General features: G+C 40.3%; 1 protein-coding gene across 5 annotated transcripts in view; it reads left to right on the top strand.

Annotated features, from left to right (window-relative positions):
• The window catches only part of LOC127574255 (E3 ubiquitin-protein ligase RNF31-like), a 53,805-nt gene extending 26,982 nt beyond the window's left edge, over nucleotides 1–26,823 (top strand). For 3 of the 5 annotated variants that reach the window (XM_052023087.1, XM_052023091.1, XM_052023086.1), the window contains 10 exons: nucleotides 1,728–1,910; nucleotides 5,110–5,208; nucleotides 6,553–6,642; nucleotides 6,747–6,861; nucleotides 12,864–12,982; nucleotides 14,836–14,949; nucleotides 16,252–16,309; nucleotides 17,224–17,320; nucleotides 20,979–21,147; nucleotides 22,913–26,821. In XM_052023087.1, the coding sequence (XP_051879047.1) occupies nucleotides 1,728–1,910; nucleotides 5,110–5,208; nucleotides 6,553–6,642; nucleotides 6,747–6,861; nucleotides 12,864–12,982; nucleotides 14,836–14,949; nucleotides 16,252–16,309; nucleotides 17,224–17,320; nucleotides 20,979–21,147; nucleotides 22,913–23,005 (1,137 nt within the window). In that variant the 3' untranslated portion in view covers nucleotides 23,006–26,821. Of the gene's footprint in view, nucleotides 1–1,727; nucleotides 1,911–5,109; nucleotides 5,209–6,552; nucleotides 6,643–6,746; nucleotides 6,862–12,863; nucleotides 12,983–14,835; nucleotides 14,950–16,251; nucleotides 16,310–17,223; nucleotides 17,321–20,978; nucleotides 21,148–22,912 lie in introns of all 5 variants that reach the window. The other 2 variants (XM_052023090.1, XM_052023089.1) reach the window with 2 other exon arrangements.
• The last annotated feature ends 879 nt before the right edge of the window (nucleotides 26,824–27,702 follow it).

The following is a 27,702-nucleotide window of genomic DNA, read 5'->3' as shown; positions in this document are numbered from 1 at the left end:
GAACATTGAATTCTCCCACTTTAAGTAATCCCCACACCCCCCCTCCCCCCACCCACCCCCAACCTTTTCTTCCCTTTCCTAGCCTCTTTTCCTTCTATCCTTTTTTTCGTCCTCACCTTTGACCCATCCCCTGGTGGATCTGCTCTCCCCTCCTTCCCCACACCTGCCTATCACTATCTCTTACCTGCATCTACCTATCACCACCTTGTGCCCACCCCGCCTCCCCTCTTTTGTCCACCTATCACTGCTCTGCTTTTCCCTCCTATATATTGGGCTTCCCCTTTTCCTATCTTCAGTCCTGAAGAAGGGTCCTGACCCGAAATGTTGACCGCCTGCTTTTCGCCAAGGATGCTGCCTGGCCTGCTGAGTTCCTCCAGCATCATCGTGTTTTTCATCAGGGGTAAAGAAGTGTTTGAGTAATCTTTCTCTAAGCCCTCAGTAAACTCATGGGCCCTGTACTTATTATCATAGCCTAAGTAATATTATAAAGCATTTAGTTGCTTATTATCAATATGCATACAAACGTATGAATTAGGAGCAGGATTGGGCCACTTGATTCCTCAAGCCTATTTAATAAGATCATGGCTGCTGAGGTTACAACCTCAGTTCCACATTCCCACCTACCCCCAGTAAGTTCCATACCTCTAGGGGGTAGGTGGGAATTTCACTACAGAAATGCTAGTGATGCTCAGCAGGTCAGGCAGTATCTGTGGAATGAGAAACAGACTTGATGCTTCATGTGAAAGACCACCAGAACTGAGGTGTTGACTTTGTTTTGCTCTCTCTGCAGACGCTGCCCAATCTGCTGAACATATCCAGAAGTTTCTGCTCATGTCAGATTTCCAGCATTTGTAGTTTTTTATTTGCTTTTCAAGAATGCATCCATCACTCTTTGAGGAAGAGAGTTCCAAAGACTCACAACCCTCTGAGTGGAAAAAATATAAATTGGTGACTCCCAATTCTAGATTTTCTCCCTAGAGGAAACATCCCCTCCACATCCATCCCATTATGGGATTCACAGATTGAAATTTATAATTGCTTTGAAGTGTTCACTGTTTGCTTTCCATGGAAGAAAAACAAGTTTCAAGTCGAGTTTGTTGCCATGTGCACAAGTATGGTGAGGTACAACACAATGAAAAACTTGCTTGCAGCAGTATCAGATACTGATATGTAGGTACAGACAACAATACAGAATATAAGTTATACATAAAAATTATACCATACAGTGAAAAAAAAGTCTGTGCATAAGCAAGACCTTAGTGCAAAAACAAAACAGACAAAACCGAAGACAAATCCATGATAGTGCAAGAGGTGGTCTGTAGTGTTCCACTGCTGAGGTAGGGTAAGGATTGTGCAGGTAGATTCACACATTGTATAGTGGAAGTGATGATATTTGGTTAAGGCGGTTGCAGCTTTTGCATATACTCAAAATCCCAAGTGAAACTTCTGGTCAAGAGTGATATTCACTTCCATCTATCAATAATGTTTAAGAAATGCACTCACTGCTTTTAAAAATTTGTCATCTGTGAATTATGGAACTCATAAATACAACTCACTTCATTTCATTCTTGAATGTATGCAAATTATATATTATATAAATTGTAAGTGCTGTTTCTCAGTAGGTTATCTTAAATAGCGTGAGCTAGATAAATGTAAATTTAAGCAATAAAACCACATTTATTGCTTAAATGACATAAATTTAAATCCTTACACTTTTATTTTTAAAGGTTGTCACAATGACTCACTGCAGCTGTTCTTTCTGTGAAAATTGTTTTAAGAACTACTTCTCATCAGTCATAAAGGAACAAAGTATTGTCAATGTGGTTTGCCCACTATGCAAGACCCCAAATCTGAAAAGCCACCAAGTCCAAGAGGATATCACAGAGTACTTCAATTTCCTGGACATTCAGGTTAGAATTCTAAAAATCTGAGAAAAATTATCTGACATTACAATATCATTGAAATCATTGAAACATGGTTGAGTGAAAGGCAGGACAAGCAGGTTAATGTTCCAGAGTGTACAAGTTTCAGATATTACAGAGGGGGATGCAAGAGAAAGAGTTGCACTTCTGAGAAGGGAGTGCGTCACAGCATATACAGAGATGATATGCTGGAGGAATCGTCTAATGAGACCATATGGGTAGAATTCAGGAATAAGAGAGGGGTGATCACTTTCCTTGGATTATACTAAAGGCCTTACAATAGTCAGCAGCAGTCTGGAGAAACAGACATAAGCAAATCACAGAAAGGTGTAAAAGCAGTAGGTTTATAGCAATGGAGGATTTTGACCTTCCCAATATTGACTGGGGTTAGCATTGTGTAAAAGGGCTTAGATGGGGCAGATTTGTTAAGTTCATCCAAGATATTTTTTAAAAGAATATGTAGTTAGTCTTACCAGACAAGGGGCTGTACTTGATCTTATCTCAGGAAATGAGACTGGGCAGGTGGTGAAAGTGTCGATAGGGGAACAATTTGGAAACAGTGACCATAATTCTGTAAGTTGCAAGGTAGTCATGGAAAAGGATAAGGTTTGTCCTCAAGTTTTGGTCCTAAATTGGGGAAGGCTGATTTTGATAGTAAAAGAGTTGATGGGGCAAAAATAGATTAGGAGCAGATGCTAGGGGGTAAAGCATCATCTGACAAGTGGGAGTCTTTTAAAAGAGAGTGAGCAAGAGTTCAGGAACAGCATATCCGAAAAGAGTGAAAGCCAAGGATGGTGAGATTAGGGAACCTTGGATGACAAAGGTTATTAAAGGTTTGTTCGGGGTGTGGGGTGGGGGTAAAAAAGGAAGCATATGACATATATAGGAAACTACAATCAACCGAATTCCTTGAGGAATATTAAAGGAAGAAAGAAATTAGGAGGACAAAGGGGGGCCATTGAATATCCTTTGCAAGTAAAATTGTGGAGAATCCCAAATCATTCTATGTATATTAGGAACGAGAGAGTAGCTAGTGAAACACTGGATACCCTTAGGGAGCAGAGGGGTAATTATCTGTGGAAACGGAATGCGGGCGAGATCCTAAATGAATACTCCTCATCTGTATTCACCAAGGAGAAGGACGTGGAGGATAGTGAGTTCAGGGAGGGATATGTTGATAGTCTGGAGCATGTCAGTATTAAGAAGTGGGAGGTGGTAGGTGTCATGGAACGCATAATGGTCGATAAATCCTCAGGGCCTTGAGATTTATTCCAGAATGCTACAGGAAACAAGGGAGGAGATCGCTGGGGCCCTGACATAAGTTTTTACGTCTTCATTAGCCACAGATGAGGTGCCAGGAGACTGGAGGATGGCTAATGTTCTTCCGTTATTTAAGAAGGGCAACAGGGATAGGTCAGGCTACTACAAACCAATGAGCCATACATCAGTGGTTGGGAAATTATTGGACAGAATTCTAAATGACAGGATTTATGTACATTTAGAAAGACATGGGCTGATTAGGGATAGTCAGCATGGCTTAGTGAGGGGGAAATCCTGTCTCATTAATTTGATTGAGTTTCTTTGAGGAGGTAACAAAGGAGATAGATGACGGCAGGGTGGTAGATGTTGTCTTTATAGACCAGTGAGGCATTTGAGTGTGAGGTGATGCATTTTGTGAAATCAAATAAGTGTAGGACATGCAATAAATGGTAGGGGACGAAGGTATGTTGATGAACTGAGAGACCTGGATGACCAAGTCCCTATGGAGACACAAGAGACTGCAGATGCTGGAATCTGGAGCAAAAACCAAACTACTAGAAGAATTCAGCATGTAAAGCAGCATTTCTGGAGGCAAAGGGATGGTCGACGTTTTGGGTTGAGACCCTGCATTAAGACTGAGAGTGTAGAGGGAAGATAGCCTCCATAGAGATGAGACAGAAGCGTGAGACAGGGACTGGCAGGTGATAGGTGGAATCAAGTGAGGTGGGGGATGATGGGCAGAGGGAGTCCCATCACCTACGAACCTCTGTCTCAACGCTACTCTCTCCCTTGGCCCCATAAAACGTGATTGATATCTGGAACTCACTGTCCGAGGAGGAGGTGGACTCAGATATGTTTAAGAGGCATTTAGATAGGCACTTAAAAAGGCAAAGCATAGAAGGATACATTCCTAATGTGGGCAAATGGGAGTAGTGTAGCTGAGAAAAAAGGTCAATGACATAATGGGCCAAAAGGTCTGTTTCTGTGCTGTATGCCTCTTTGAGAAGTTGCTAACATTGTATCAGAAGCACAATTTCAGAGCACAAAATGTGGAACAGTACAGCAGGAGCAGGCCCTTCAGTCCACAGTGTCTGCACGAAACACGATGCTGAATTAAACTAAATCTCTTCTGCCTGTGCATGATCCGTATCCCTCCATTCCCTGCATATTCTTGTGTCTATCTAATGGCCTCTCAAATACCACTATTGTATCTGCTTCCACCACTACCCCAGCAGACCATTCCAGCACCCACCACTCTCTATGTGGGGAAAAAAAACTTGACCCACGCATCTCTTTTAAACTTCCCCACTCTCATCTTAAATGCATGTCCTCTAGTACTTGACATTTCTACCCTGGGAAAAAGATTCTGACTGTCCACCCCATCTATGCCTTTCATAATTTTATGAACTATAGAACATGAATTAACCATAGAAAAGACACTGGAAAACTGTAGAATATTTAGAAAGACATAGATAGAGTAGCAGACTTCATAAATGTGCTCAGTCAATGCTTTCGTTACTGGGAAATTTTTGTGAGAATACAGTAGCATATACCCTGTGCATAACTTTTATTTTAAAACTCCCAACCAATCCACTTGATTTAAACATGTCAGATATTTTATGAGCTGCAAAACTTTGAATTATATGGATTGACATTTCTTTAAAGTTTATTGTAAAACATTTAATAAATAATTCAGATGATTACAAGATATTCAAAACTTAAAGAACATTTTTTTTAATTTAAAAAGAAAACCTGTCAAACTTGGAGTAGGGGAAAATTTGAAATGTGACATTTCTACTGAACATGTAAAAAAAATTTTGGAACTTTTAATTCTCTGACTTTAATAATTAAATCTCATCAATGTATATTTTAAAAATTAACTGTTAACTTGGATGGACTAGAAATTATGTACTTTTCTAACATATAGATTCGCCACTATCTTGATGAAAAAACTCATGAATTATTTCAAAGGAAGCTACGGGACCGAACCCTGATGGAAATGCCAAACTTCAGATGGTGTGCACATGTAAGAGTATCTTGCAGTTATCTTATTTCACTTTGGAAATAGAGGCCTTATTTTAGCAACCATTTGTGTGTACTAGTGTTGAAATTTCAGTTTCTTTTTATGAATATATTTTACAAGAAGTTGGAGAGTTCAGGGCAATGGGAAAATTCAGAGCTGAAATTGATAGACTTATTTAGGCAGAGATATTAAAAGTTAAACAGCCTAAACGGATAGATAAACCTAAAATCAACTGTGATCTAATTGAAAAGCTTATGGTAATGAATGCCTTCTCCTGATTGTTTGCCCCTCCCCTCTTAGAAGCAATGGCTGTATTTGTCATTCAATTACATGGCTCTCAGTAATCTTCAAGCACTTGATTGTGACCATTCTTTATCTTAAAGGCAAGACTTTATAGTTATTTGGGTATAGGGACATCACATAGAAACTGCCTATACTTGATATCTAGAAACCCACATACTCTAGCATGAATTACGAGATGGTCAAAGGAGTCAGAATCCAGTCTATTTTATTTCTTCCTCCCGTTGCTAAATTGTTGGACCCAGTTCTGGGATGCCACTCCACTCCACTTATATGATTCTACATTAGAGGAAAATAAATTGAAGCAGGATGAGGCCACACTCAAGTCTGCTCTGTAATGCAATAAGATCATGGTTCACTTCCCTGCCTGATGTTCATATCCATTGAATTCTTTAGGATCTAAAAATATGTTGATTTTAACCTGCATCATATTGGGTGGTACATCTATCTGCTGAGCTCGGAGGAGCTCTGGATTTATATTTCTGTTAACAATCTACATTAACATCTGTTCTTTATTTTCTACACATTTTCAAGCACCTTCATTCTACATTTTAGCATCTTCTGTCTATAAGGTTTTACAACATTCTAGAGTACCATTTCAGATTTAAAATGGGTCCTATCCAACCCTGTGTCACATTTTATTTTAAAAAAACCGTTCTGCTGTAATTTAGCAGGTAACGGCTTCAAAATGGCAGAATTGGTGAAACAAAAACTAGACTGGCTCTTGAGTTTTTTTAAATGTTCATTTATGAGTTTCATTAGTCTGGCTTTTAGTACCAGAACTTAAATACTAGGACTTGTTAGTTATACAGCCATTCCTAAATCTCCCCATTGAATCTCTGGAGGCTGTCTAGGAAGGTATACAGGTGAGCTGTGACTCACAGCTCTTCCTTAATTTACCACCTACCATGCAAACAAATCCCATAAGGAAGCCATTTAATTGAAATTATTTGGTCCAAGTTTTTAATGCAGATTGGATGAGTTAAGTTTTGAAGCAGCATTAAAGGGACATGGTTTCCCTGGTTAATATTATATTGTTTCTTTCAGTGTTCCTTTGGCCTGTTGCATGATCTTAATAGGTTGAGAATGGATTGTCCTTCTTGTAACAAAAGCACATGCTTCCAGTGTAAGATTCCTGTAAGTAATCTTTTTGGATTGTACAGTTCTTCGCATTTAATTGATCTACATCACAAAACTCCTGTGGAACTTCCAGCTAATTATATCTCGTGTTCTTTCCTCAGTGGGAGCAACAGCATGAAGGGATCAGCTGCGAACAGTTCAGGATGTGGAAGCAGCAGAATAACCCTGAGTATCAGGCAAGCGCACTAGACATCTATCTCAGCAAGAATGGAATAGGTAATTAGTTGTACTTAATAGCAGCTGCTGATTATGGGTTCATTTAATCCTTTTAGCACAACATAATGAACTATAGCTATTGGGCACACCTGGGGCTGCAAATTCCACTTCCCCAAGCAATAACATGCCTCCTGTAGTTGAAGAACATGTGCATTCAGGGCCTAGTTCCCCAGTCTTCTGAAGACTCATCATCCTCAATTCTGAGGGACTGGTGCCATCGATTGTTCTGTGTTGACAAGATTTCTTGTTGGGAGTAATGCTACAGCTTTGATATGTAAATGCAGGTGATAAAACAGTGTCATTATCTGCAATGTTTGACATTCATACAGATTTTAAGGTTGTCTATTGGGGCATTATTTGATTTAATAATATTTTGAACCATAGAGTCGTATAGCGCAGAAACAAAACCTTCAGCCCATCATGTACATGCCAACCATCAAGTTCCTACCTTTATTAATCCCATTCACCAGCACTTGGTCCACTGCTTCTATGCCTTGGCAATTCAAGTGCTTGTCTAGATACTTCTTTAATGTTGTGAGAGTACCTGCCTCTACCACTCTCTCAGGCAGCATGTTCCAAGTACCCTCTTGGTTTATAAAAAAAATCCATCCTCGGATTTACTTTAAATCTCTTACCCCATTACCCTAAACCTGTGTTTTATATACCTTTTGCTTTGGGGAAAAGTTTCCTGCTATCTTCTCTATGCCCTTCATAATTTTGTGTATGTCAGTTAGGTTCTCTTCGGGCTCCTTTACTCCAAGGAAGGCAAACCAGTCTCTCCTCTTAACTGAAACACTCCATCCCAGGCAATATCCTTGTGAGTTTCCTCTGCACCCTCTCCAGTGCTATCTATAGAGTGGTGACTAGGACACATAGTACTCCAGCTGTGGCCTAAGGAACCATTAAGTAAGGAAAATATTTTGACAATGAGTTATTTATTAGTGTAATAACATTTCTTTTGGTCTCCCAGCGTGTGAGCTGAAAACTTACAGGGTGATTTAATGGTAGAGTTAGGAATTTTCATGGATTTTTGTTGGCTTAAGGGTTAAAATCATCAAAGGAATTCTTACGTGGGTGAGATTCTTTCAAAAGGTTTAATGAGATGGATTATTTTGAGTTTTCCAGGTACAAAAAAAATTGCTATGGCTGTTCATGATTATGGCAGCAGAGTTATGTAGTTTCTTTAGTATTCTGTGTGTATGTATTTTCTCTATAAATAATAAACAGCAGAATCTTTTGAGAAATAATGATGTATGCCCTTGAGTTACTTACGAGCATATGAATTAGGAGCAGGAGTGGGCCACTTGGCACCTCAGGCCTGCCCTGCCTTGCAATTATCTAATGGCTGATCAGGTTTATACCTCACCCATTTACCTGCAAGAATCTTTCACCCCTCCCTACTCCTTGCTAATCAAGTATCACAAGATCACAAGACAAGGGAGCAGAAGCAGGCCATTCGGCCCATTGAGTCTGCTCCAAGGAAAGGGAAAATAGAAATGAGAAATGGGGAATGGGGGAAAGAAAAAAAAACTATTCTAATCCCAATTTCCGGCCTTATCCCCATATCCCTTGATATCCTGACTATTTAGCTATCTATCTATCTCCTCCTTGAACGCCCCCACTGATCTGGCCTCCACTGCTGTACGTGGCAAGGAGTTCCACAAATTCACCACCCTCTGGCTAAAGAAATTTTTCCTCATCTCTGTTTTGAAACTGTACCCTCTAATTCTAAGATTGTGCCCTCTGGTCCTAGACTCACCCACCAAGGGAAACAGCCTAGCCACATTTACTCTGTCCTTTCCTATCAATATTTTAAATGTCGCTATGAGGTCCCCTCTCATTCTTCTGTACTCCAGTGAGTACAGTCCAAGAGCCGACAAACGCTCCTCATAGGTAAGCCCTTTCATTCCTGGAATCATCCTCATAAATCTCCTCTGAACCCTCTCCAACGTCAGCACATCCTTCCTAAGATGTGGGGCCCAAAACTGCGCACAATATTCCAAATGAGGCCTCACTAGTGCCCCATAGAGCCTCATCAACACTTCTTTACTTTTATACACTATACCTCTTGAAATGAATGCCAACATAGCATTCGCTGTCTTTACCACTGATCCGACCTGGTGGTTAACCTTTAAGGTATCCTGCACGAGTACCCCCGAGTCCCTTTGTACTTCCGTGCTTTGGATTTTCTCTCCTCCTAGATAATAATCTGCCCACTTATTTCTGCTTCCAAAGTGTACAACTGCACATTTCTCAACATTGAATCTCATCTGCCATTTCCTTGCCCATTCTCCTAAACTGTCTAGGTCCCTCTGCAACCTTCCTATCTCTTCAATACTCCGTACTCCTCCCCCTATCTTGGTGTCATCCGCAAACTTAGCCACAAAACCATTTATTCCATCATCCAAATCGTTAATGTACAAGGTAAAAAGGAGCGGTCCCAATACCGACCCCTGCGGCACACCACTAGTAACCGGTAACCAACCAGAACGAGATCCTTTTATTTCCACTCTTTGCTTCCTGTCAACCAGCCAATGCTCCACCCATTCTGTTATCCTACCCGTAATTCCATGACCTCTCATCTTATTAATCAGTCTCTTGTGAGGCACCTTATCCAAGGCCTTTTGAAAGTCTAAATACACAACATCTACCGCCTCTCCCTTATCCACCCTACCTGTGATTTCTTCAAAAAACTCCAATAGGTTGGTCAGGCAGGATCTTCCCTTCACAAAACCATGTTGGCTAGGACCTATCTTGCCTTGCGCCTCTAGGTATTCTGTAACCCCATCCTTGAGGATAGATTCCAATAACTTTCCCACCACTGACGTCAGACTAATAGGTCTGTAATTTCCTTTATGCTGCCTCCCACCTTTCTTATACAGCAGAACTACGTTTGCGACCCTCCAGTCCTCCGGAACCATGCCGGAATCTATCGATTTCTGGAAAATTATCGCCAATGCCTCCGCTATCTCTAAAGCCACCTCCTTCAGAACCCGGGGATGCACCTCATCCGGTCCTGGAGACTTATCAGTCTTTAGCCCATTTAGTTTTCCTAGCACCTTCTCCCTAGTAATCTTAACTGAACTCAGTTCCATTTCGTGAGACTCCTGACTAACCGGCACATTGCTGATGTCCTCCACGGTGAAGACCGATGAAAAATATTAATTCAATTCCTCTGCCATCTATCATCCATTATAATAGCTCCTGCACCGTTATCAATTGGCCCTATATCAACCCGTGTCTCTCTTTTACACCTTATGTATTTAAAAAAAACTCTTAGTATCCTTTCGAATGTTATCCGCCAACTTCCTTTCATAATTCATCTTTTCTTTCCTAATGACCTTCTTAGTTTCTCTCTGCAGGTTTTTAAAAGCTTCCCAGTCTTCTGTTTTCCCACTAATTTTTGCTTCTTTGTACGCCGCCCCTTTTGCTTTTATTTTAGCCTTCACCTCTCTCGTTATCCACATTTGTGCCTTTTTTCCATTCAAAACCTTTTTTCTTGGAATATATCTATCCTGCAATTTCCTTATTTCCTGTAGAAATTCCTTCCATTTCTCCTCTGCCGTCCCTCCAGCCAGCTTACTCTTCCAATCAATTAGGGCCAACTCCTCTCTCATACCATTGTAATTTCCTTTGTTCCACTGAAATATCGATACACCAGTTATCAGCTTCTCCTTCTCAAATTTGAAACTGAACTCAATCATATTGGGATCACTGGTTTCCAGTGGTTCCTTTACCTTTAGTTCCCTAATCACCTCCGGTTCATTACACAGCACCCAATCCAAAACAGCCGATCCCCTGGTGGGCTCTTCAACAAGTTGCTCTAGAAAAACGTCCCTTAGACATTCCACAAACTCCCTCTCCTGAGTACTACCGCCATTCTGGATTTTCCAGTCCACCTTCATGTTAAAATCCCCCATAATTATCTTCACATTGTCACTCTGGCATGCTTTTTCTATCTCAAACTGCAACTTATCGTCCACTTGCTGACTGCTATTAGGGGGCCTATATATGACTGCTACTATTGTCCTTTTACCCTTGCTATTTCTTAGTTCCACCCACAAGGATTCCACCTCCTCTGACCCAATATCCTTCCTTTCTATTGATTTTATATCACTACTAACCATCATGGCCACACCTCCCCCTCTGCCTACCCGCCTATCCTTCCTATACACTGTGTACCCCTGGACATTCAGTTCCCAATCACATCCATCATAAAGCTATGACTCGGTGATTGCCACAATGTCGTATTTATTAACCTGTAGTTGTGCCACTAGGTCATCTACTTTATTCCTAATGCTACGTGCATTTAAATATAGTACGTTTAGTCCGGTATCTGCTATTAATTTTGTTGTACTTCTATTGTTCAGCAGATTATCCTGGCTTTCCACCTGTCTATCCTTCTTACCATCTTCACTACATACTACCTTAGACATGTTCCTATATACCTCATCCCCTATTCTAATATTCTGTATCCTAACATCCTGACTTGTTGTACTTCTATTATTCAGCAAATTATCCTGACTTCTCACCTGCCTGTCCTTCTTGCCATCCTCATTGGACTTGTTTCTATAAACTTCCTCCCTTACCTTAGCATCTTGTAACGTAACATCCTGGTTTCCATCCCCCTGCCAGATCAGTTTAAACCCTCCCCTACAACTAAATCAAACATTCCCGCCAAGATATTGGAACCTCTGGAGTTTAGGTGCAACCCATCCTTAGCGAATAGGTCATGCCTCCCCCAAAAAAGGTCCCAATTATCCAAAAATCTGAAGCCCTGCCCCCTGCACCAGTCACTCAGCCACGCATTCATCTGCCAGAGCTTTCTATTCTTCCTATCATTGACACGTGGCACAGGTAGTAATCCTGAGATTACTACCCTTGAGGTCCTACTTCTCAACCTTCTCCCTAATGCGTTGTATTCCTCCTTTAGGACCTCTTCTCTTTTTCTACCTATGTCATTGGTTACCTACATGTACCAAGACTTCTGGCTGCTCACCCTCTCCCCTCAGAATATTCTGGACCCGGTCCGTGATATCCCGTACCCTGGCACCAGGGAGGCAACACACCATCCGAGACTCATTGTTGCTATCGCAGAATCTGCTATCCGTACCCCTTACTATAGAATCCCCAATAACCACTGCATTCCGCTTCCTCTGCTGGACCACAGTATCAAGCATGGCGCCAAGGTCCTGGTTGCTGAGGTCTTCCTCTATCAGGTCATCCTCTCCAACCGAATCTAAAATAAGATATCGGTTTTTGAGGGGGACCGCCACAGAGGTGCTGTCTACAAACTCTTTATAACTCCTGTCTATTTCCTGCTCACTCTCCCTAACCAACCGAAGGTCATCGAGCTGTAGCTCCAGACCCTCAATCCGTTCCTTGAGGAGCCGCATCTCGGTGCACTTTGCACAGATGTAGTTATCGGGAAGTCTGGTAGTCTCCCAGGGTCCCCACACCTGGCACTCCAAACATAAGACCAACCCTAGATGCATCTTGCTGAATATCACTGAGTTCAACAAATAAACTATTAACTTACCCCCTCTCTATTAGTCTCGCCTCTTTCCCGTTCTCGCCGAAGCCCGTTGAGCCAAAGCCTAACCCAGTCTGCTCCCTCTCACTCCACTGCCCGCTCTGACGCTGCCCGCTGGATGTGTTGGTCTGCTATTTAAATCGCCCGCGCGCTTCCGAGTGACGTCACGCGCCTGCGCAGTCACTCATCGCTATCCCGAACGCTAGAAAGAAAAAAAAAACTCGCTCCTCATTAATTTCCGGCACTCTCCGCTCTCTGGTCGCTGGAAAGTATCCATCTACTTCAGCCTTAAAAACATACAAAGGTTCTGCTCTCACCACCCTTTTGAGGAAGAGAGTTCCTAAAACCCACCATCCGAGATCCCAGTTAAATGGGAGCTCTAGTATCATGTAATGGTAGATGTGTATCCATTTTTAGCCAGCAATATGTTTGTGTTCTCTTTCATTGTATATATTTGTATTTCTTTTAGAGTGCCCTAATTGTAGAGCTCAATTTGACTTGTCCAGAGGAGGTTGTATGCATTTTAATTGCCAAGAATGTCAATATCAGTTCTGTGGTGGCTGTAGAAGACCTTTTAAGTTAGGATCGGTAAGTTGTTGCTGTTTCTGGATCTTGTATCAATGTGTTACTGTGCATTTTACTTTTTGGTAGTAGAGGCCACATAATAGACATTTGATTATTGTCAGTTGTGGATTCCTATTATGCCTTGAAATTGAGTGGAACCTGTTAATTTTTGGTTTTGGGATGCATCACAAAATTCAGCAGCACACAAGGCCAAGGCATCAAGAGCTACTGAATAGGCCTTATACCAAGTAAAGCCCCTCCTGTGTCAGCTCACTTAAGTCCTGGATCAGATAATGGATGTGGGATTCATGGGTGAGAGAGGCTCGGGAGTGGAGGGTGAGGGTCATTGATCAGGTCATGTCAGGCTGAGATCACAACAGACATTCCTTGGCCTTGGTTTGGAATGGAAGTTGTCAGACAGGAACTGGAAGAGCAGGTCTTTGAGTTGGGATTGGAAAGGTTCATTAGGAGGGAGTTTGTCAGATTGGGAGTTCATCCAAGATTGAACTAGGATGCTGTTAGTGAGGAAGTGGTTGGGGGGTCATGGTCAAAGTTAAAGATTGGTTGACAGACTGGTAATCAGCGAGCACTAGCTAATTAGTAGTCAGGTGAAGGTTCAGACAAGGGTCACAAGCTGGAAGTGAGTGCAGTCACAATCCACTGTGAATTGCGGTGTCCAAAAAAGACCAATCAAGTATGTTGATTAAAGGCAACCTACCCTGAAGCAGTTTCCAGCACAGAACAGAATCTGGTTAGAAAGTTGCACTTTAAGTAATGCTGAAACAGGGTTCAGTAACACTGCAAAGGTTTCTTTTTGTATGTGTCGTTATATTGTCAATATAACTCACATTTGGATGAAAATCCCAGTACTGACATATAGCTGTGATGTTTACCAGGTGCACGAAGGACCTGGATGGGAAAGACTTTATGCAACTCACTCTTTTCCTTTCCATTTGATTTTCTCTGTATTCCTTGTCTCCTGTCTATATCCCATTGAAACTCCTGTGACTGCTTCTCATAACTCACTCTTCCCATCCAGATTTGTACCTGTAAGGTGTAGGCCTGCAGATCAATACAGTACTCTTTCTTTAACTAGTGTTAATTATTTAAACTTCCTTGCTCTCAATAGACCTATGGTTCCCCACTAATTCTAGCATATTTGTACCTTCTTGAAGTTAGTTAAAAAAATACTTGTGTAATGGCTAATTTTCTTATTACCCATTAAAATTTCTTTTGCATTGAGTTCCAGTGGATCCAAGTTTATTTTTGGTACTCTCTTCCCTTTTGTTTTTTGGAACTCTTTATTTCTTGTTAGTGTATTCTCATTTTCTACTTTTCCCATGATCAATTGGGATCAATCTGTTGTTCGTTTCCAAACTCTGTTGGGCAGCAGTCATTGCTCAGCCAGATTACTGAAAGGGCACATAAAGTCAAACGCATCTGGTGGGGCTGAAGTAGCAGGTAGGCCAGTCCAGGGATGACAGGTTCCCTTCAATGAATCTGTAATGTCATTGTAATCCAGAACCTTTCCTTGCCATCTTTACAACTTTTATGGTGAGATTTGATCTGTGTAAGTACATCTTGAGAAAGAATTATTTAACGGCCATTGTGCCTGCCTTTTCTTCAATTTTGGTTTCTATATGCAGCTTCTTTGCCTAAACCCACTTGACTGTCTTTTACTGTGTCCAATGTCCTCTGACATTTAGCTTCCTCTTATCTTCTAACTAAGTATAGTTCACTCAGCTAGTCCCTTTCAGCTTGCTTACTTTTGTACATTTTCACCTTGTATATCTTAACAGTAATCATATCCCAATAATAGAAACTGCTTATTTGATGAAATTATTTCACAATATTTTGAACACTTTTGATTACAACAGGCTTGTTCGTTCATGGTTAACTGCCTTACAAAGGGTTTTCATGCCCATCATCCCCGGAACTGCTTCTATTACCTCAGAGACTGGAGTGTGGAACGTTTGAAGCAGCTGTTAACTGTGAGTCGTGTTTAATAACTTGACTTCCTACTCTTCCAAGTGCACTTAAAACACATATTTTGTAATTAAATTAGAGGGCAAGGTAACAAGGAGTGAAGAATTATAACATAGATACCTCTATGCTTCCTCAATCCTTATCATGTGATGTGGTGAAAACCACTAACTGGTAGGAGCAATGATTAGCTAATAATGAATTGGGTCACTCCAGCTGTTTACTTGTTAGGCCACCTCATATCTTCATAGAATGGCAGTGAGGTTCATGTAATAAGAGGAACAGAATGTGGGTGCCTTACCAACTCTGGTTTAGGTGATGAATCTGTTCAGTTCTTGTAGTCCAGGTAGGTTGTGACTTCCAATAAAGAGAGCTTGCTTTTTTCTCTGCTCTGTAAGAGCATAACACCCTAAGATATAGAAGAATCAGACCACTTGGCCCATCTAGTCTGCTCTGCCATTCAATCATGGCTGATTTTTTTTTCTCAACCTCATTCTCCTGTCTCCCCCCGCCCCATACCCATTTACCAATCAAGAGCCTATCAATCTCTGCCTTAAATACACCCAGTGACTTGGCCTCCACAGCCCTCTGTGGCAATGAATTCCAGAGAGTCACCACTCTCTGGCTGAAGAAATTCCTCCTCATCTCAGTTATAAAGGGATGTCCCTTTATTCTGAGGCTGTGTCTTTGGATCCTAGACTCTCCTATTAATGGAAACATCCCCTCCACATCCACTGAATCCAGGGCTTCCAGTATTCGGTAGGTGTCAATGAGATCCTGCCTCATTCTTCTGAACCCCATCGAGTACAGGCCAAGAGACATCCAATGCTCCTCATACATTAAGCCTTTCATTCCCAGGATCATTCTTGTGAACTTCCTCTGAACCCTCTCCAGGGTCAGCTCATCTTTCCTTGGATACAGGGCCCAAAATTGCTCACAATATTCCAAATGCAGTCTGACCAATGCTTTATAAAGCCTCAGCAGTACATCTTTGCTTTTATATTTCTGGTCCTCTCAAAATGAATGCTAACATTGCATTTGCAGTGGAAGTCAGTGGATTGTCACAACCACTGTACACCTCACATGACAATAAACTCGACTTTGACTTTTAAATGTGGAATCTGGAAGTGGCAAAAGCAAATATCTTTTGTGTTAAAACTTAGAAGTATACTATATATTGCATTTTTAATATATCAGCCAGCTTTTTAGTAAAATTTGCCATCTGCCATCATATTCTTGAGTTATTATCTTAGTAATACCAAACAATTGTTTTTTTTTGCTGGTTAATTAATGTATGTGATTTCTTTCAGATGGGGAATGTTCCCTTGACTGCCTTTATAGCAGATAATAGCCTAGGGCAGGTGGAAGGTAATTATTTATAGGAATGATACTGTGTGTGTGAGTAAAGTTTGTATGAACGTATGTGAGCCTTTTACATGTATCCTTTGACATTAAGATGGAGTTCTCCCATGGGATTACATCTAGATCAGCATAGATCAGTGTTTTAATTATATATATCTTTCAACATATATCAGGTATGGAGTACTAAACTATTCATTTGATAAAAGTGAATGGTGTTTAATTTAAAATATGGCTCCCAATCTTTAGGATATTTTTTAATCCTGGAACTTGGGAAGTGTACAGAATGAGGAAGTATCACTTTTTTCGTGAAAACATGTTTTCATATGACATAGCAGGCCATTTTAAGTCTTCGCTAGCTTGTGGAGCAATCCCATCCTCCCATCATTTTTCCTTGTAACCTATTCTTCCCACAATCCCATCAAATGCCCCTCTGGTTCTACCACTAAACAACAGACCAAATGCAATTAACAGTGGCCAGGTAACTTATGACCCTTCAGGTCTTTGGGACATGGTAGGAACTGGAGCACCCAGGGTAACCCACGTGGTCACTAGGAGAATGGCACTATCTGTGTGGAGTTTGCGCAGAGGTCAGGATTGAACCAGGTTGCTGGAGCTAAGAGGTTACAGATCTCCCAGCTGAATGCCGATGCTACCTTATTCTAACATTCAGCAGATTGTGTCATAGCAACACAGATTTTATTGCCCAATAGGAATAAGTCATCTGGATCATCTTGATCTACATGTAAACAAGGGATGCTTACTATAAATAAGTACAAAATTAACGTGTGTGAGATTTATTTTGCTTCCATTAATAGTGGGACAACAATTCAATCATGGTTTTTTTCTTTAAATATTAAAAAAAATGCAGTCTTCAAGAATCAATTGCAAAACTTCCCTGTGGTAAACACTTGTTTCTTCAGGTAAATGTAAAGTTATGGAGCAGAGAGAAACCTCGCAAGGTTTGAAGGATGAGCAGTGCGGGCAACCTTCAGTTCAAGGCTACACGGGCTTCTGCAAGTATGTGAAATGACATTTCTCTGAACATGAGTTGGTTAAATATGTTGGTCTAGTTATCATAGGATGCCTGGAAACTCCCGTTAAATAGGCACTGTGCAGGAAGCCAATGAACGTTTTGTTCGAGGCACCCATTAGTAAAATTCTGTAGCCCACCATGCCCAAGGCATCCAGTGTAGAATGCACAAAAGAAAATGGGTAACCACTGTTCTGAGTTACTGGAGTGGGGTAGTGGAGAGAGGTTGATCATGGGATAGTTAGCAAAGGCTGAGAGAATAAAGGTAAGGGCATCTTCGAGGAGAAGGTCAGTGTAGAGACTTGAGGTGCACTGTGCATTGTGGTAGAGTAATGAAGGTCAGGCTCTTGCTGCCTCGCATCAGTTAAGGATTAGTGATTTGTGCAAGGCTCAAAGTCTGTGGTGAGGACTGGCCCAGAGATCAGTAGGTGGAAGGGCAGGCCTAAGGTTGGTAAGTAGAAAGGGCACATCATGTCAGAGACAGGCAATGGAGGGTTGGGCGTGAGAGTGGTGGGACCAGAATGATGTGAGTGACATTTGGGCATGCTTTGCAGTTCCTTGCACATGACAACTTGTGTCCAGGCTTCATTGTGCATTAGCTTGCCAGATGCATAGAGAACCCAGACCGTGGAATTCTTGATATTTTTCCTTCTACAATTTAAATTGTTGAAATTTATTTTGCATATACAGGTCCTCCACAGGTTATGACACCTGACTTATGTACAGCCCGTACATATGAACAAGCGTTTGGGAGACTGGCGAGATGGATTTGCCAGTTGCTGCAGGGCTGCAGGCATCTTCTGCCGTGTGGGAACTCAGTCTGTGGCAGTATCTGAATGGTTGAGTTGAATGCCCTGGTTTCACTGCACATTATCCTTGATTGACCTATATTTTTATTTTATTAACTATTCAGGTTACAAACAGTTCTCAGGACTGGAATATGTCATAACCTGAGGAGGACCTGTAAACATGAAATAATTTCTAGGTCATTGTTTGTGGTGATAATTATTGATATAATTGCTTTTTGTAATGATTGTAACACTTGTAAATCAGTAGATCTCTATTTCTGTTGTGGAGCAAGAAAGTCACTCACACAGTCCAACAGTCCATTCTCAGGTCAAACAGAAACATACTTATTCGATCAATCTTTTACCCTGAAAGGAGAGAGAGAAGCACTGTACCTTATCAGTACAGGTCTCCCTCTCTCCCTGATTGTACATCTACTCATTGAGATAAGATTTCTGCCAATACACAATATCCAGCTATCAGCTGTTGAACAGGCCAAGATGAGAAGGTTTGTGTTCAGTTGCTTCTGACAACAACTTCACTGCATGATCTCGTGCTTATGGACCTCTGGTCTGGTAGTCTTATGCTTAAAGAATTTCCCTGTTCATTTAAAGCTTTAGTACTACTACAAGGCCAGATGTCTCCAGTTACTACATTCATCACAGGGGCTTTTGATATCTCTACTCTCGTATGAAAACAGAAAATGCTGGAAATACTCAGCAGGTCAGGCTGTATATGTGGAGAGAGAAACAGAGCTAACATTTCAGGTCGAAGACCCTTCCTCAGACCTGAAACATAAATTCTGTTTCTCCTCCCAAAGATGCAGCCTGACCTATTGAGTATTTCCAGCTATTTCTATTTTAGATTTCCAGCATCTGCAGTTTTTTTTAAATTTTCTTTTATCTCGTACTTTGTGGCACAGACCGGATTTGACTGATTTGATGAGATAGAAATTCAATTTTGTCTTGCACTTTGCTTTCATAATGTAGTAAGCAAGTTAATCCCAAAGGCTAAGTCTGACCATTTCATCTTCCTCTTTGTCCTTTTTGATTATTCTGATAAACTGCAGAGAACAACTGCAACAGTTACCACAAGTAAGGTCTGAAAAACAACAACAATGTAAACAACCAAATAATCCACTTTTTAATGATATTAATAAAGATATGTGTTGGTCAGGAAAGAAGCAGTACCAATGAGCTCTTGTATCTGACAATGTGGACAAGGCTTGGTTTATCGTCTTATACAGAAAATGGCACTTCTTAACAGTGCTGCACTCCCTCAGTCCTGTACCGTCAGCCTGGATAATGTTCATTCTAGAGTAGATCTGAACAGAGATATTTTTACCCAGTAGTGAGAAATCTGCCACAGAACACTGAGAGCCATTGGTATCCTGTCTGCTGTTGAATTTTGACAATGATGACTGATTTGTTAATCACTCTTATGTGCACTCAATCCACTACAACTTTCCAATTCTACCTTCTGCGTGCCCTATGTCTCTACCCTCAGTCCCCTCGAATCTTTCATTTACATAATTCGCAAGCATGAGGTCAGTTTCCACCTCCACTGGAACCTCCCAACTTGTACCAACAACAGGGAACCTGTCTTTTTTACTGTTCAACTGTGTCAAACACACGAGATGTGCCACTTTTTAAACAAAACTGAAGCCACAACTTTTGCCATGTTTTAACATTAACCTTCGAAGCTGGCTGCTCAGGCTGAATCCACTGGGATGCACCAACAATATCTTACTCCTGTGATTGCTGCTAAAAATGTGAATCATTTTGAGGATTGAATTCTTGATGCTGACCCAACCATGCTCCACCAACCACAGCTAATAAAGAGCTGTACTGCATGATTCCTCATATCTACCTCTGGACCACGACCCCACCAGCAAACACCAGGCCACTGTCTCCCAGATCACCGCAGATCTCATCACATCCAGAGATCTCCCCCTCCACAGCCTCCAACATGATAATGCCCCAACCTCGCACTGCCCGCTTCTTTTTCAAATGAGACTGTCCCGGTAGGCCCACTGTCTCTGTATATTCTAACCCCGCTGAACTTATCTCCTTATACCTCAACTCTTTGTCCCCTCTTGTCCAGTCCCTTTCCATTTACATTCGGGAGCCTCTCATGCCCTCCACCATTACAACAACTTCCAATTCCCTGGCCCCCACCACCTCTGCACTCTCAGTCCTGGTGTAGGCTCTCGACCCAAAACGTTGAGTATCCCTTTACCTCCACAGATGCTGCTTTGACCTGCTGAGTTCCTCCAACAGTATGTTTCTTGCTGTAGATTCTAGCTGTAGTCTCTTGTTACTGCATGATTCCTTCCTTGGAAAGCAGGATGTGTCCGCTGCACCACTGAATCAGCTACAAGGTCTTCCTTGATTTTAAATCCCTTCCTAGTTTTTGCTTCATTATATCAGATACTTCCTGACCTGTTGGTCCAACCCATAGCCTCCACACCACTAATACTGGATTATTGCTTGATGTTTGTTCATAAAATATTAATCCATTAATTATGTGACTCTATTTTGTAATACTTTTTCTAAAATCCATCCATTTATTCTACAAAAATCTATTGAAAACAGTTTTTTATAACCATTTCTTTGGTTTCCTTCTTAATTTCTCCTATTCTCCTTAAAATCCATTCTTTTTTCACTGAGGTGTTTATATTGCTGCTGTCTCATATAGTCTGTCTCATAATATCCTAGTACTAAAAATTACTGCTATTCAAATTTAACAAATGCATATATGAAGATTTATGTTATTTATTTTAGTAGCCTAGAGCACACATCTGAGAAATTGGTGTACAAAGACTTTTACTTCGACATGACTTCCTTATCTTTATTTCAGTATCCATTTGAAACAGCACTTGGTTGAACTCATGAATAGAAATAATTTGGATCCAGCTGTACTATACAGCAAAGATGAAATATTAATGGAACTTCAACGCTGGAATATTTCTGTCCCTAATCAACACATCAATGAACCAGAAGAACAATTTACACAAAGATTAAGAAATGTAAGTTAACAAAGAATTAAATAAAAACACTTATGTACAATTTATCAAAATGTTAACTACGAAGTCATTACTTATCCAGAATTGTACCAGCCAATTAAATTTTGGAACAGTAGTGTAGATCCATTCCTCACAGGTAGAATGAAGGTCTCCCCCAACTGCTGGTCATAGAAGTCCTAATAGAAACGCATTGAACATCATCAATTCATTTCCACTTGGTGTGACATGCATTTTACAATTCTCCCTCATTTGTAAATATTACATGATGGTCATGGTAAATGAAATGGGCACCATGTTATAGATGATGATCTTCCAAGGTGCAGGTTTGTGGTACTACTTTGGAAAAAGTATGGCAGAAGCATTACCTAGAAGAGTAGATTTTTTTTAAAGAAGCTTATTATTCCCATGTTTTGGTGATCTAGAGCACATATTTTAGAAATTGGTCATACTATATATTAATTTCAAGCTATGGCGTGGGATCTTGAAATTCATCTGGTAATGATGTTTCCTTAGTGCAAAGATTATATACCAGGGAATTCTCCCATGTGAACTGTGAATATTCCATCTGTTGCATGGAAATTTAGCATGATAGATGATGGGTGATCAGACCAAGTAGATCAGGAGTTCCCTGTCTGATTTTTAGCCATTCACATATCCTGGGTATTTGGTACACCAGATGCTGACAAAATAGTCAGAAAAGTTGACAGAAAATTAGGCTTTAAGGACCTGGGTCTTAAAATTGAATACACATGTATTAAAATCAAAAAGAAGGCTGACTCTAAGATCACCTAAACCTGGTAATCAGTTCTTTTGATTTCATATTGGAAGATTATCACAGGGGCACTACTTATTCTGCTGCCCCCTGGTGGTGGACACAATTCACCCAGACAGACCAGACTGCTCAGTAATTCCAATGGAATCACAATCACCTGATGTTGGCAGATCTGATATTCAGGTTCAAAATTTCTCATACACCAGCACTAACAGTGGGAATTAGTTCTCAGTGCAAAAATAGATTGAATCTCCTTTTTATTCATTTACCTGAGCAAATGACCTTACTCTCTCAATGGGGCTACACATGAAGGGAAACAGTATTATTGAGCTAGTCTTAGGAAGAGATGATAAAGACAAGTTATTGCTGCTTGAGCTGTCCCAACTTTTTTGACAGTTGTAGACACATCTGCAAATTAATAAGCTTTTTGAAACTTCGATCATATAGAAGAGGATAAACAACACTTTTATCTTGAAATTCATTCCTGTCGGTGGTGCCAAATGCACTCTCTTATAGAGGCAGAATGCTGCATTTCAAAGGTGGAGTACAGCTCACTGTACTGGTACATAATGTGTTTAGCACCACTGACTGGGGATGAATTTCTGGTCATAACTTGCATCTTCTGCCACTTCATAGTTAACTTTGCCCACAAGAATATTCATCTAGTGGCACTAAATCCACAGAATCACATGTAAGATTTTGGAAAACAGCAATTTAAGATCAAACTAAAACTGAAGCAAAAAAATTGTAACTAGTTGGCTTTTGTTAAATTTTTCAAGTTTGGTTGCAGTTTAAGTGCAATACAATCTTAAATGAGCATTTTGTGAAAATGGTTGTGAATTTTTTTTATTTCTTGTGTATTAGAGGGAGAAATTCAGCTAAGGTAGATCTTTCATATAAGGCATGTAATGGCAACTACTGGTGGTCTAATGTGTAATGGCACTAATAGTTACAATGTGAAACTAACAAATCTGTTATCTTGTTTATTTTAAACAGAAAATAATGAATGAGCTAAAGCTGGACAATCAACAAACTGTTTTCACCAAGAATTCAGGATTACTTGCATCCCATCAGTCAAATGTGTTATGAGAAGTGTAATTACTACAGTGGGCTAGAAATTCTCACATGGTTGAAAATGAATGTTTCAATGACACTGCAGGGAAACCTGAGCCATTTTCACACAGGCCATAAAGGAATCTGCTTTCTTGTGTGAAAATTGCAACACTATATGTAGGTAAGTTTTGTACACAGTTCTGCAGAGTTGCATTTAGAAATGCTATCTGTGAACAGACCTTAAGATGCACTTTCCTACCTTGGTGGTAGCTCTTGTAGTAACACTTCACCACGGGAACCACTGCCTCAAGTATTGAGGTTGATTTGAATCAACTTCGTCTTTAAGTAGTGGGTGGAATATGGGATAGATCCCACATAATTCTGATGGATGATGGATTGTCATGCTATTGAAGCTGGGCACTGGGGTAAAGGATCAATGTGGTCAACCTTCCCAAAGAACCTTCTGCCTGTTCCATTGAAGACAACAAACCATTCCTTGATAGATCGAGGAATAGAGGGTATGGAGAACTGACACAGAAGAGGTGAGGCTAGCGTAGATCAGTCATTATCATATTAAATGGCGGGACAGGCTTGAAGGGCCTCCTGCTCCTATTTTCTTGTTACTTGAGGTTTTCATATCTTGCTTCATGGAAGAATTGCAGCTAAAGAAAGAGAAAGCATTCTAGCTTATTCTAAAAAAGGCCATTGACCATTAAGGCTACTGCTGTGTTCAAGGTCACTTCTTCAGAAATGTGGGTTACTTCCAGCAATGACATTAAGTGTGTGCAGCAGGCCTATCATTGTCACTGCGGTGACCTCCAAGTTTATGCTCATCCCATTCATGCAATTTACCACAGCATATTGTGCATGAAAGTGCCAGTTGCTTTTTGTGGCTAAACCATTGTACAGTGTAGAAAAGCCTCTGCTGCATAATGTGAATTTCTAGCCTCAAGAATTTAACTATGAAATTGCTTAATTTTATGATTTCTTTTAAGAATGTTTTTAATTTTATTTGTTTTAATTGCCTTCAGTCAGTCATGTTAGTTATAATATTGATGTTCAAAAGGACGTAATTGTTTCTTGCACACAAGTCACTGAAAGCTAACATTCAGGTGCAGCAATTAATTTGGAAGGCAAATGTTATCTTGACATTTTATTATGAGAGGATTTGCATGCAGGAATAAAGAGGATTTACTGTAACTACCTGGGGCCTTGGTGAGACCATGCCTAGAGTATTGTGTACAGTCTTTGGTCTTACTAGATGGAATGCAATAAAGATTCATCAAACTGGCTTCTGGATTAGTGGATTTTCCAGTGTGGAGAGGTTGTGCAGATGACTGTATTCTCTAGAGTGGAGGATGAGTGATGTTCTCATTGAAATTTACTGGATGCCTTGGAGAATGCTTCCCCTGGCGGAGGAAGCCAGCATCAGGGGTCACAGTCCCACAATAAGGTGTAGGCCATTCAGCATTGAATAGTAATTATCTCTCTCTAAAGATGATGAATCTTTGGAATTCTCTACCCTAGAGGGCTATAGTTTCTCAGTTACTGAGCTCATTCAAAGCAATTAGTTTTTGGCTTTAAGGAAATCAAAGGATATGGGGGTAGTGCAGGAAAATGGAACTAAGGAATGGTTTTACCGACAATGCCCGATCTCGGAAAATGAATAAGTAACAAAAAAGTTAATGATTTTGTTAATTGTGGAGCAGGCTCAAAGAATTGGATGACTCACTCCTGTCCTCATATTTTTAAGTAGCGTAAAGTAAAAAAGCTCAGGGAATGCAAAACTCAAATTAAGCTCTGAAAAAGATTTTTTTTTGCAATTATGTTTAAGGAAATGCAGAAATTGAATATCTTTCACAAGAAGTATTATTTTAAAGGAAAAAAAAATTGTAGCAAATAACCATGAAAATAATTCTGCAGCCTACCATCCTGTCTAATGAGATTCCCTAGGCAACAACTGAAATTATATTTGTTTTTTTTCATTATAAATGTAACGTGGAAGATTGGAGCCATGATTTATGTCCAATTAAGTGTTCCTGCTGCTAAGTAGAGGGGAAATTTCTGAAATACTTGTAGGATAAATCAACCCTGATCAGATATTTGAGCCAATGTTCACTGAACAACTCACTGAAGGATTTTTTTGGACATTGTTTCCATATAATTTAACATTTGTCCTTGTAAGATAAGTTCTCATTCTAGAAAATTACTATTTTATATTTTTGACTGGAAGTTTTGAGAGTTGCTGTGTAAGTGGTAAACACAATCAGTCCTCAGATTGTTTTTAGAAATAATATATTTAGAATTTTTCCTGCTGTGTCAATCACCTCTTCAGTTCAGTCTGCAAAGTCTACCTAATAGTTCTGTTGGTATTTACATTTCTTATTAATTTGTTCTTCTATTTTAAATTTAAAGGATGGGGATTTGCCCTCATTAGTTTATAAATGCGAGTCTTAAAAGATTAGGATTGGTTAGTACCTGACAACTGTAGATGTCTTGAGCAAAGATGTCACCTACCTTAAGATGCTTCTTCTAAATCAAATCTTTGAAGAATCTTAAAAGCCAATGGATGAATATTTGAAAAAATATAAAACTTTGTATAAAGGTATCTAAGCCAGAAAATAGGCATACTGTAGCTTTTTATCTCATGATAGTCCAAAGCAACTCATGTTCATTTAATTACTTACTTTGTTGGCCTTGTTAATATTGCTGAAAGAGGCAACACTTTTCTCAGGTGTTAGAACAGTCTACTATTACTTAGAGACAGCACAACCAGGAGATTGACCCCTTATTACAACACAGAATAAGACCAACTCCTGATTCCATAATGACTGTCTTTCCAAGAAGTCCAAAAGAAAATTAAAAACTTAAATCCATGAACTAAGGCCACAATATTAATCTGAAGGTACCTTCCAGAGGGGTGGAAACATGGAAGTGGTCATCAGATAGCAATCACTGATCAGAACTGAAGTGGAAAATTTTCATTTTAGATTTCACATTTTCAAAATTACGCAGGGAAATGATATTCAGTGGCATCTGCAATTTTTTGATTTTCACACAAGGAGATCATTTGACCAGCCAGTCACCAGCTTATACCAAACAGTAAATCTTTGTGGACCCTGCTGAACTTGTTACAGAGTTTGACAGTAATTGCGCACTGGTCTGATTAGCATGGGGGTGGTCATGTGATCAGCTAGTGTACTAATGACACCAGGCACATCTTAAAGCAAGGCCTAACACCTGAATTCCCTCTATTATTAAGGAATGCCAAAATAAAAATGCACCAGCATTAACCAAGACGTGAGTTCTATAATGTTATCAATGGAAGTCTTAAAAACTTAAGACTATGATACATGTAAAACAGCAGCCTGAAGGAGCGGCCCTTTGGGCTGGCTTTGTGGGTGGCAAATGGAACCACTACTTCAGCAACCTGGACTCAGTCCTGACTTCCAATGCAGTATGTATGTATGTTGCACATTCTCCCTGTGACAAGTTACTTGCCACAGCCCAAAGATATGCAGGCTGATAGGTTAATTATCCATTGTAAGTTGCCCCTAATGTGTAGATGAGTTATAAAATCTGTGGGGAGTTGATGGGAATGTGAGAATAAAAATAGGATGAGTGCAAATAGGTATTTGGCTTGGTGGGCCAATGGGCCTTTCCCTTTGCTGTATGAATGTATAATTATATGACTTTAAATTGTACCTTCAGTGATAAGTGAAATGGAAATCTAAGCAACCTATCTTTTAAATAAAGCAAGCCTTTAATTATCTCTACTGTTTTTCCTGTGCATTCTCATTGTGTAATATTCTGACACACACTGATAGATTTAAACAGAAATAAGCAAACTGGTATGCAAAATATGATCTCCGATAGTTTGAACCTGATGTTGGGTAAAATGCTGAATATACAGTACATCAAGGCTCCCCATCACCAAGTCCCAGACTGAACTCCTTTCTAGGATTTCAGTCAGTCTGAGGCCACTCAGTGTTCCAAGTGCACTATAAATTCATGATAGAATCTGGATTGCGGGAAGAGGAAGCCTCCACAGACATGAGGGGTGGAATGTTTGGTTCTGAGCAGCATGGTGAAAGGGTCATTAAATCAAAGAAGCATGTCTGAAGGAGTGTCTTAAAGGAGGAAAGAGAGGTTTGGAAGTTGCAAAAGAATTTCAGAACTTGGGGTTTGCCTGGAGCCGACCTACGTGAACCTCTCCCACATGGTTGTACCAGATGCACACTGATGGAAGAATATTCCTTATGGACTGCAAAATCCAATTACTGAACTGGTGCAGTTAGCTGAATGTGAAATAGATTGCCTCTAATACCTATGGACACCCTGAAAATGGGCAAATCCTAGTGCTTGCTGATTCTGGCTTTTACTATCACAGGTTTACATAAAATAACTAAGTCTACATACCTTATGCATTTAGGTGTAATAAATGCAGGATCTCACTTTGTCTGCAGCAGCTTCCCAGAAAATCTTTATCTGTGGAAGCACTTCTTATCTGAGAGGTCAAGCAAGCTGAGGCTTCGTAAAATGTTTCTCCTATATACTGATCCCACTGTGATTGTTTTCCTCTTCTGATCTACTGTTAAACATTTCTAAAGAGCCTCCCAGCCTAATCTTGCCTGTCTGTAAGCCTCCTAAATTCAGTGTAAATGGGAACTTGATGGCTGGCATGGACTCAATGGACCAAAGGGCCTGTTTCTGTGCTGTATCTCCAAGGTTAA

Source organism: Pristis pectinata, chromosome 9, assembly GCF_009764475.1.
Source record: "Pristis pectinata isolate sPriPec2 chromosome 9, sPriPec2.1.pri, whole genome shotgun sequence".
NCBI classification, from domain to species: domain Eukaryota; kingdom Metazoa; phylum Chordata; class Chondrichthyes; order Rhinopristiformes; family Pristidae; genus Pristis; species Pristis pectinata.
This window is presented reverse-complemented; position numbering and strand designations above follow the sequence as displayed.